This window comes from Lethenteron reissneri, chromosome 15, assembly GCF_015708825.2.
Source record: "Lethenteron reissneri isolate LAM-NWPU_2019-01 chromosome 15, ASM1570882v1, whole genome shotgun sequence".
Taxonomy (NCBI): Eukaryota; Metazoa; Chordata; class Hyperoartia; order Petromyzontiformes; family Petromyzontidae; genus Lethenteron; species Lethenteron reissneri.
The window spans coordinates 3,080,214-3,092,311 of NC_083793.1; the positions used below are offsets into that span (position 1 = coordinate 3,080,214).

Here is a 12,098-nt window from a genome sequence, read left to right on the forward strand (position 1 = left end):
TGAGCAGCGGCCGATTGCATAAACAATTTAAGCGTACATTTTTCTTAAGTTCATCATTCAAAGCTGTATAAGTTGAGAAAAAAATGTTCAGGTGTGTAATGCAATTGGCCACAATTCTTGAAGGTAATGCGTCAATTGAGATGTTGTATTGCATTGTGGGGGCAATATAAATGCAAGCATTATTTATCAAATATTATTGGTATCCATTAATAACTTTAGGATCTGGCAGATAGAACAAGCATTGGCTGTGTTGACCTCTCAACTTTGACCTTTGGCCTCCAAAGTTCGACACAATAAAAAACCAAAAATATTTTACCGCATCAAATGTTCACAAACTTTATTCTTATAATGGCAAACTAGAAAAAAAACATGTTTCACACATCATTGAAAGCAGGCAATTTCTATTAGGATTATAATACATATTGCAATCTACATTTATAAAAGTGTCAATAATTCCCACAATCTTTTCACCAATATTTGTGTCTATGATTATACACTTACAGCTAAATTGTAATATTTATACAAGTTAGTACACATTTATATTCAATATGAAATGCTACACATCTGCACGCAGGCATCATAATGTTTATATATCAGTACCCAATAGCATGATATTGAGAGCTGTTAACACATATAAAGATGAATTTAATTATATGCACCGTGCCTCTGGCCTCAACAAGTCACAGATTGGCCTGTTAATATACATTGTCTCTTGTGTCAAGATAGTTGAAAGCTGTGGCGAGTGAAAATACTGCAGATGTAAACGTTCCCTTCAGATTGCTTTTTCGTTAAATACACATTCAAGTACTTCACTTGCATGATGTGCTGTGGTGTAACGGTTAGCACACCGGACATGCAATCCGGACGTCTCTGGTTTGATCTCCCGGCGCAGCAGGTTTATGAAATCTCCCACCCAGCAGTTTAGCCGAGGATTGACACAACTGGTCATTCAGCAGCGTGGTAGGCTAAAGTGTGGGCACTTCCACCTCTTCCAAGACATCCGGTCATTGTGGAAGAGTTGGCCAAAACACCCGTTAGGGCTCCCTGCGGTGGAGACCCTTCCACGAGCAGTTGCGCGATTACACAATTGCAGACCGCACCGTTGTACCTTTTACTTTACGTATTTATAGTATTATAGGTGTGGAGGACTCACACACACCCGCACTCGTTGCGGGGCACGCCCGTGTAAACTGAGTGCATCGCGACACGGCGGGCGGGCGGGCGGGCGAGCGAGCGACCTACATTGCGAGGAAAAGAAACAGCAGCAGTCCCACCACCCAGCAGTTGTGCAGGGCCACGTGGCAGGCGCTCATTCTCTTTCGACCCATGGGCAGCTCGCAGCGAGCCCCCTCCCACCCCGCGTAGCACTGGCACCGGAACGCCTCCTTCATGGCACGTACGTCGCTGCGGTGCAATCGGCCGACCACCCGGTCCTGCCATCTCCCGCGGCGGCGGTCGGCGGAGGCCTCTGGGGGCGCGATCCGAAAGCTCGCCGGGTTCAGGTGGAGGTGGGCCGTGGAGGACGGGTGCTTCCGCACGCAGCGCCCGTGAGCCTCGCACAGGGCCTCGCTGCACAGCTTGGCGGCGGCAGTCACGTTGATGAGGTACGGCCCAAGGATGTCGTCCACGTAGGCCTTCACCGCCCGGCAGTTGTCCTGGAGGGATACGCACGCCACGGCGTTACAAAGTGAGCGACGGTGGTTTTCCGTAGTGTTGGATACAAAGCGGGTGGGGGGGAGAGTTGGGGGTGGGTGGGGGGGCTTTACACCTGACACCCCCCCTACACCCCACTGGAGACCCCACAAAATGTTATATTGACCTTTAAAAGAAGACGAAATGTGATGTGGGCCCTTTGAGAAAATTACACTGCATTATTTCAGTGATACGCTGGTAAGTTTGCCTTTGTTGCATGTTACTGGTCTATGCAATTATGTTACTGGTCTATGCAATTATTTCGTACCGAACGTAGCCAACCGTGCTAATCCGAGGTGCGGGGGAAGGACATTTTTTGTAGGAACGTAGAGCCCTATTTAAAAGGTTTGCAGTTTTGGGACCTGCCCCTCCTCCCTCGGGGAGTTTCCCAATCCGCCTCTGGTCAGCTGACACAAGCACGAATCTGTTACAGCAACATAACACCGACTGAATAAGGGGTGAACATAAACAAATTGACAAGATAGGACTTTGCTCATTGATGATCTTTGACGGATTTGTGCGTTGGAGGAGAGCACTCTCCTACTGATTTTCTTTCGAGAGCAAACACGACAAACGAAAGAGAATAAGCCATCCTCGCAAACAACGATCGACGTGGCCACGTTCAACTTTACCGTTGACAGAAACTGTAAAAATAGATGAGGCCACTTGTCTTACTTAACCTGCCGCACACACACACACATAAGAACCCCCGTATAGCCTTAACAGACTGTGGAGGCAAGTGCTGTTGGCGAGCACCTATGAAGGCCGGAACGGTATACAAGGGGGTGGGTGACCAGCACCACGCCCGACCGCCTTTGTCTCCCCAGTGGCGATGTTTACACGCCGCACCAGGTACTCATTTGAGGCTGAGTCGACCTAGGGGAGGCCCAGGACCGGTTCAGATAATCGTCACTGGAATCGAACCCAGGATGCCAGGTTCATAGCGCAGCGCGCTACCGCTCCCTACATCCCACACATACACACACACATACACACGCGACGAAGACGCTGCTCCTTTTGATGTTTGGTAAAAATGTACCGTTTCATGTTTTTACTCGGATGTACATTTGCAAGAATCAATTGGAGGAGATGGATTTTTTTTTATTTTTGCCACCAAGGAGGGTGACCGCGCTTAAACTAATCACACCGGCTGCACGTGACGATGTTTATCGAGAAGCAATGCAGGGCTTGAGACCATGGATTTCCTTAGACGTAGCTCAGCAAAGCAACACGGGAGCTGAACCAGCAATCGCTCTGGTACCGACTCGGCAGTCCGACTTTGACACTACAGCAATTCGAGTTGTCCATTGACTGCTGTAATTTTTCATTTCAAAGAAACACAGGACTTGAACCAACCATCCCTCTGGTACTGACTCGGCAGTCCGACTTTGACACTACAGCAATTCGAGTTGTCCATTGACTGCTGTAATTTTTCATTTCAAAGAAACACAGGACTTGAACCAACCATCCCTCTGGTACTGACTCGGCAGTCCGACTTTGACACTACAGATATCTTAGCTATCCATTCAATGCTGTAATTCTTCATTCAGATCAGGGTAGAATTCCCGGGGGTTAAAAACCAGACTGCCGTTACGCAGTTTCACTTCACTGGCGGCATTTTTAGTTTGTAAAGTCACGAACATTGTATGGTTTTAGCCAAACTTCCTTTTGGCTAATATACTGCATGTCCCATGTTCTTCAGTGCTTGACATGGCACTAACTCAAGGTGCCAAAGCTGCCAAGTGAGACTTCAAAAGATGTGACAAGCAGCAAGGTCGACTTTTAAGCATATTTACTACGAAAATTGGTGACCGTCCTCCACGCTGATGAATGTCAAAGTCAGCAAAATGTTTCCTGGCATCGCAATCTCGAGATCGCGGGTGATGTGGAGGCATAATGCAATTCACCGCTGTGTTAAAATTACACTGTCTCTTTGGTGAAGCCCAAATGGACGAGGAGGTAACTGCGGCACAAATAATGCGATGCACGATACATTTTACGTAACAATGATGCAATTTATAAGACGCATTTCTGGAGGCGTGGAGCCGAGCTCAAGCAATGCAGAACGTGATAACAATTAAATCAAGAGTGATAACAATTGACTCACGATCAAAAGGTCACAAGTTCAAATCCATTTCCATTGTAATTTCAAGCCATCATTGATCTGGTGTCAAAGGTTGTTTTTCTTTTTAAATAGATTATATCCTGCCGTAGGAATGTGGGACATTCGCTTCGAGGTCAAAGATACCAATGGTGGGGTGTGCCGCCTTCATTGTTCGAAGATACAACGTGACACGTTTGACTGCTATATTTGGGCGGGGACATGGTCGTGCAGTTGCACTTTCGCTGTTTGCTGCAGAGGTTCATGTTGGTAATCAGGCGGTCACGGCTGGTAGATCAACCATACAAATAAAAACGCTTAAAAAAACATGTGAATGTGAGCGTGCCGTCCAATTCGTAGTGGACAATAAAGATGCCCCGATGTCATTCGCAAAGGAATTGGCCGCTGTGTGTGCCGGCATCATGCTCTGAACTTGGCAAATTTTAAAACGCCACTCACAAACTACTCAAATGGGATTGCACGTAGCAATCGAGTTGCCCGACTACTGAGGCCGGACTCCCCTGAAAAAAGTCTTGAGACTCCGTGAGGCTGACCTGGGCAAGCACGCGTAAGAATAATTATTTTTAAAAAATTGTATCATGTACTGAATCAGTTAGTCGCAATTATCCCAGAACCTTGTCCACTAGGTTATTCTATCTTCATCTTAAATGGCACCCAGGTAATTGCGAGAAACTTATATAACGTGCAACAGTTTTAACCGTAACTTCATACATCTGTCTAAATTGTGTGGTTAGCTAATGTGGAAATGAGCAGCGCCACCTTTAATACAATCCCATTGCACGCCGTTTGCCTCCATTGCTGTATTAGATAAGAGCAAGGCAGTGATATTGTCCATGCGAATTTGTGCAAATAACCTATGTAACCCTCTCAATGGATGGAAATTGATAACTATGATGATGTTTTATTCAACAACAAGTAATATTTCCGTGTAAACCCATTTGAATAAAAGTGAATGGGTATTTGGTTCAGATCATTTACTGTGTATTGCCTTTCCAATGAAGCCAATTATATGCAACGGTTCCTGCCCATTTGTCTGTGGATTAAGGAAGTCTAGAAAAGTACAGGCAATGCATTTAAGCTGCGTCTGCTCGCACACACAGTGAGAGCGCTGCATTTAATCGCACCGCAGTGTCCGGTCGTAACTTTTGCTTCGCGAATTATCTAGTAACTCCGAAAAACAATCGCTTTACGGAAGCTTGAGCAATGCTAAAAAGCCTTTCAATTCACCAAGTCACGCTCAGCTACTAGGCACCTCGTTTGCTCGCGCTCGTGTCTCATTTTTCAGCAATGCCTACGTAGATCAAGCGACGCAGATTGAAGATATCTCTTGATTGCCGGCGGTAAAAATTGCACCAGTGAAACGCGCATTCGCAAATTGGATGTGAAGCGCGTTTTGTATCGAGCGCCGCGGTCGCAGACACTCCGCTCGCCGAGATCCGCTCGTACGTCACTCGACTTTTATGCACGAACGCCCCACTTAAAGTTGAATTGCAGCACAATTTGTACAACGGAAAATTCCGCAGCGGTAGAAACACATGTACAGTTGCCCAGCCATCTCTGCCATGCATTTCCACGCTTGGTTACAACCTTGTTATCCATTATATATATGCAAATTGTGCGTATATATGTAGTATGTATTGTGAGTGGTGTTTATTATACGATCCATTTTCCTCTGTTTTACTGGGTAATAGCCAAATAAAATCATAATTATATTTTATAATGGACACGCACAAAAAGGATGACTTATAGAAGACATGCGAAGGATTATAAATTGTAAGTGTTTGCATATATACAGTGTGGTATAACATGCAACTATGATGCCATTGGAATAAGAAAATTGTGCTAAAAAATCTATTGATTTTTTTGGAGGACCATGACTGAAAAACATGCACACCTCGGGCAATTATTGATGGCAGACTGGGATCAAAATATGCGAGAGAGATGATGATGCAAGACAGAGTAGGCCGGAGTGCTTTTGAGAAACTGAACTTGATCATATAAATCAACAAACCAGTGAGACTGAAGAAGAATGTTTAATTCAGTGGGTATCACCGGCTCTGAAATAAGGATAGAAAACATGGACACTGGTCGAATAAACTGGAACGCAGAGCTGAAAAGTGTGCAAAAAAGCATGAATGGGTGCATCATTGGAATGAGACGCAGAGAGAGGAGGAGATGGACTGGATGCTAATTGGAGACATCATATTGACTCGTAAGGAAAGTACTTGGGCTTGGGGCAGGCCATGTCCACTCTTAGCGATGGATGACAGCTGATAAGACAAAACAGCTTATGATGATTGAATTGCAGTCAGTGGAAGTAAAAACTAAAAAACTGGTTTTTATTTTACCAGGCAAGGCCCACTGAGCTATATAGCTCTTTTTTTCAGAAGCGACCTGGCCACAAATGATAGCTCAACAAAGTGCCTTATCACGTGGACATGTATTGTAGCCAAATGCTCTAAAGGCGTGTTTATAAATGCGGAGGGAACAAAACCGGAGGACCATGAGAAAAATCCACACAAACCACAGGGACAGAGACACGCAAACTCCAAATATACAGCAGGCGTCGGGGTCAGGAACGAACCCGCGACCTCCTGCATACCAGGTGAGGTAGGTGACATCTCGCCACCGAAGTAATCGGAGAACCGAGAGGGTCAACCACTGTGGAGACGGAGTGATGAAATTATCTCGTGAGCGGGAGTGAGATGGATCGTTGTAGCACTGGACCATGAATTGTGGCAACTCTGTTGGCAGGACTTCATTTCATGGCGAGCAGGGCACAGCTGCCGCTCTATATGTATGTACGTTGAACTTTTTTCGTCGCCAGATCGTGCTGATCGCAGGTGCGCGGGAAGGAATCGGAAGGACAATTTTGATGATGGTCAAGGTCAATAACATTTAAATAAAAACTGGGCTATGAAGCTTGGCTTTTCAACACGAATTAAGTATTCGCAATATGATAGGGTTTTAATATAAGGTCAAACGGGCAAGCTAGATGCATTTGTTTTTTATATAAACTGTGTATACCACGTTACAATCTCAAGTCGGTGTTATCAAATCACGTTTTTTTTTCTATCCTTGATACAAAGCACCTGTTAAACGTCGTAAAACTTTAGTTTGCTTAACAGGAGCTACATTAATATTTTATTTAACATCTTTACGGGGGCGGCATACTGGCTTGCAGTTGACACCTTTACGAGAGAGTCATCTTTGTTTTATTGAGTAAATAAAACAAGTGGAACAATTTTAAGTGCACACCGTGTACAGCCGGTCCATCTTTCCTTGCCATCCCCCATCAAGAAGTAAGTGTAACACTCATCCAATTTGTGCAGGGCCTTGGGAAACATTGGTGGACATTAAAACGTAACCAGTCGAGCCCATAGAAATGTATAACCTTGATCCAGATACAGGGAAAGGCACATTTGTATTGCATCAAGCCATTTTCGTTTTAAGAGACACTTTGTAAAGAGCAATTCGGTTTGAATGCACTCAACTAGTTTCCCAGGGTATTAAAAAAAAAGTTACATCTCCATTCTTTAAAGTGCCGTTCAGTCTCGTAGAAATGTGTCAAAGAAACGGTGCCTTCCATTAGGTTTAAGTAAATTACTCATTTCGGGAGGTTAATTTGAGGCAAAGAGCTCTCTGGCATCTCCTGACTGCAGGAATTCATATTATTTGGGTCCTTTGGTAAAGTCACGTAGATAGGTTCAAAGAAACAAAAAACTACCATTACAAAGCACAGCACCCACCCCAGTGATACTGACCACCCTGATCATATCACCTGTCCCCACGAGGTTCCGCAGATCCCAAAATGACCCCAGAACTGCACAGCCCAAATATATAATACTGCTGCTTTATTATAAGTCTGTTCACATATCATTATAATCAAGTATTCCAGAGGCTACCAACCTCGAAAAATACGACAGCGTGCAATCCATAACCTTGGCCTAAAATGTAGTTAACCTGACACGAAGCAGAAAACTATTTCTGTTGCAAATGCGAACAATTTGTTTTCTGCAGGTGTTTAGTTGGCTTTTGAGAAATGTGCCGGTCCCTGTTGTTTGCCTCATTTCCATCGCAATTATAATCAGTCCATTTGTGTAGTGCAAGTGATTGGGCCCTGGTGTGTGAGGTCTCCTTGGTGGGCAGGAAGGTGACTCGAAAGGACAGAACAGAGCAACACCAACTAGGTTTGTTTATGTACGTATGTTGAACTTATTTCGCACCGTATGTAGCCAACCGTGTGAATCGGATGTGCGGGGGCGGTGGGGGGGGGACAACAGCACAAAATATGGCTGTAGAAAATGTTCATTTGAAGTACAACATATCTGTGCAGAACTCGAACTGTCAATGTACATTTTTTCTGCAGGCATTCTCGTGCTCAGAAGTTAGTTAAATGAGCAGACGTTATGTCTCCTTCACCTTCTTGGTTCTTTCGGTAAAGTTACGTAGAATGGAAATAATAAAATAATAAAATTAAACATTACAAGATAATTCTCACGACGTTTCGGCCACAATGCAAGCAGCCGTCCTCAGGTGAAGACCAGGTCTGTCGGGGAGACAGCGTCTGAATGAAACAGTACCACGCTGTCTCCCCGACAGACCTGGTCTTCACCTGAGGAAGGCTGCTTGCGTTGTGGCCGAAACGTCGTGAGAATTATTTTATTATGTTTTATTTTTATTATTTTATTATTTCCATTCTACGTGACTTTTCCGAAAGAACCAAGAAGATGAATCCCTGCAGTCACGAAAGCTTTAAATCGAAATCTCCTTCACCTGTTTGTCTCTTAACATGAAACTGAAATTCAAGCATTCTTCATAAGTATTTTTGTTAGATCGCATGAATGTAATTGTGTCGTTAAACCCGTCCACCACCCGACACAGACAATTAGTGACATTTGTCATGTGAAAAAAAAACATGCCAATTAGTAACTACTGCAGTTCACTGTCGTGTTGGAGAGTTAACGACACGTTAATATTTACGTGATCTAACCCAAAACAAAAAAACACTATTATGGATAATATTGGTCGCGAAAGCCTACTACGTGTTAAAACTAAAGTATTTTTACTCAACCCAGCAACGGCATAACCATCTGGGAGTGCATTATTTCAGCAGCATTGACTCAAATACCAGCAAACTCTGGATTGGTTTTGACATACAGTGTCTCATCAGCAGTCAGGCTTGCTGCCATCGATGCTGATGAACTGGAAATCACACGCTATGGGGTCCAAATTGGGTGGAAAATACGCAAAACAAACCGCTAAATATTAGTTATCATTGTGCGGAATTTGTATCGTAAAGTAAAAAAGCGGGAAACAGTGCACGTGATAAAAATAGGGAGACGTTGTCCTGCTTATTTATTTTGTCGCGTTTTAATTCTCCACAACGTTACGATTGCCTCAGACTAATCGAGGCAGATCTTCGTCGCTAAAGACATCGAAACTCATCGGAACGGGGTGCCTGAGAGAATGTAACGGACACAGCACACCATCAAATATAAGCGGGTGGCATGATATTTAACAGCATGCTACGGCGTGTAAAACGTTGGCTGCTCGGGTTTCACATGCCCCAAGCCTATAAAGCTGCCAGTTGAGATCAGCATGGAGCCATGTAATTCAGACATTCATATTGGTTTCCTGTTTGATCACATTTTTGTAAATCGCATGCACTGTATTTATGCTCATGTTGACAATGTCCTGAATTTAGAAACATGCATTGAGATCATTTGGATTGGTTCGCCGCTATAAATGCCCAAATGATCGGCCACTTTGTTGAGCTATCATTTGTGGTGAGGTCGCTTCTGAAAACTAAGTCAATACCTCAGTCGGCTTTGCCTGGTAGGATGGGGATGGTTTATTTTTATTTGTTTGTGTTTGGGTTTACATCTATTGTATTTTGCACGACTGTCGTGTTTTTGTCCTGTTTGTCGTTGTCACGTTCTTAACCACTCGTACTGTACATGTGTGAAAAAGAGCTGTATAGCTTATCGGATTCCTCCAGTATAAATAAATATTCCGCTTCTGAATTTAGACATAATCAGAGAATTCGTGTGCTTGTAAATCATAGTAATTCAAATAAGCAAAAACTTTACATCATGGTCCAAATCTTTGCTTTAGGTGTCATGTCGCGAGTTTAAGAATCCATTGACAAGCCCCTCGGAGCAACGTTGCACCCCCTGAGTCAGAGCAGGGCTGTGAACCAGGAGCTCTCATTTGTATCCCTCCCCCAAAGAAACCCTTTACGGTGTCCTCGCCGTCGTTTACACGCCGCTGTGGGGGCTTACGTTCAACACCGACATTTGCGCTCGTCATTGCTGGAACTTAGCCTATTTAAAGACAAAAAACAAATTTGATGCAATGTTTTTTTATTCTTCTTCTTGTACAGCCATTGCTGACCGTCAAATCGCAACACTCATTAATCATAAGCAGCTGTCTAGATTCAAACCCAGGATCTCTTGTGAAGGCTGCTCAAGTGCTCTGACGACTTGTGAGGCACCGGGCCCCACCTCTACCACTCGCAGTCATGTAAACAGCCCTTTCTTACTGAATGGAGTCCTTGTGCATTGTATGAACTAGAAGAAGGAACATTTTTCACGGCTTATTGTGTTTACCTGCTGGATCTCGTCTCTGTTTCAAAGAACAAATTTGACCTAAGGTCTACACTCATTTACCAGCTTAATATTCCCTATTGCCGTACATATACTGGAGGAAGGGCCTTTGCTATTGATGCCCCCAGGGTCTGCAATGCTGTTGCAAATAAATTGAAACTTGAGTCACTACCTATGAGATCTTCACTCAAAACTGCTCTAGAGGAGTTGTACACCCCAAGCTGCCAGTGCTATTCAGTGACCTAAAATAAAATGTTTCGCTCCGGATGATCGCTACAAAGTATGACCTGTGTTTTGATTTAGTGTGCTGATCTTAAAGGTGCATTGAAAAATTATAATACTCCGATTGATGCTCCTGCTGTTGTGGAGTGACTCATGCAGCCAGCTATGGCTGCAGCGTTTTGGTAGTACATGTTGTTTATGCCATTTATTGTTAAAATTCCGTCACAGTTCCTATGATTGCTTTTTCATTGCTTTCATGGCTTTATTTTGGTGATTTCGAAAAGTGTATTGGTTTAGCCATGTTTGTTTGTTGTAGTACAGAGTTAGACTGATGGCCTTAATCTAAGCTGTCTTGTGGTTGTTGTTGTTGTTTGACTTGCATCTCACTGAGATTTTTGCACACAGCGTTGGTGTACGGTGTTTTTTCTGCAATATTTTTGCTGTCTTTTCTTGAATTTTCTGTTTGCACTTAGTCACATATTCACTTTAAGATGCTTTTTGTTCATGTTTTTGTTTTTTGCTTGTTGCGGTTGCACCCGATTCAAGAGCTGAATGGCTCACAGGGCTATACCTAATACATGAACTTGAATGAACTTGAACTTGAACTTTTTTACACACCTGTGATACATTACACACTTAATTACCTACGAGCACCCGTCCGTATGCTGCAGTAGTGCGGAAACGTAATTGAGTTGACCGCACACTGTAATTTATTCTCCATTTGATTGCATTGCTCGAATGGCTGAGTAATTTAATAAGCAACTGCTACTTAAAGTGCTGAAAGTCACGCGCTGTACTCGGGCTCGCTACCGCCAGGAGGAGTCCACAAGGGTGGACCGAGATGACATGGCTGCCGAGACCGAGGCCTGTGTACGTGAGGATGCCTCGAATTGGCAGTAATGTCAGGAACTATATTTTGTTCCTCCTATTATCCGAGGGGTTATCCACAAATCCACCTCACTGATCCGCCGAATCCTTTTTGGAAGAATTTTCTGCTTAACCAATTTTATCCGTGGCAAACTTGCGCACAATTGGAGCTATGTTATGGAATTTTTGTTGTTCATGTGCATGCAGACCAAAGAGGGACTTGGTCAAGACCTGCATTTAACTAATCTGTGGATAATTGGAAATACTCGCTTCATAACCCCATCTTAACGGTACGAGAATGTGCCATTATTGGAAGCTGTTCTGCAATGAACTGTGGAAAAGTTGCTCACAATTGGAAAATTATGGCCTCAGACAACAGGAGTTATTCTGGACCCAGTGGCTCCTGGAGATAATAGGAGTTGTGGGTAATAGGGTGACGGATAAGAAGAGTTATCTTACATCAAGGCCATGTGCCTATGTAGGACACGTAACTTGCTAGTTCACCACTGCAGATATTCACGGATTAGGGATGGTCCAATTTCAACAATTCCTGTTGTGATCTGATTACAATTGCTATTGTCCTTTGT

At 43.8% G+C, this 12,098-nt stretch overlaps 1 protein-coding gene across 4 annotated transcripts in view; it reads right to left on the reverse strand.

Moving 5' to 3' along the window:
• Positions 1-322: 322 nt before the first annotated feature.
• The window catches only part of LOC133342587 (hyaluronidase-1-like), a 36,039-nt gene continuing 24,263 nt past the window's right edge, over positions 323-12,098 (reverse strand). For all 4 annotated transcript variants that reach the window (XM_061551805.1, XM_061551807.1, XM_061551806.1 and 1 more), the window contains one exon: positions 323-1,655. In XM_061551805.1, the coding sequence (XP_061407789.1) occupies positions 1,239-1,655 (417 nt within the window). In that variant the 3' untranslated portion in view covers positions 323-1,238. The remainder of the gene's footprint in view (positions 1,656-12,098) is intronic.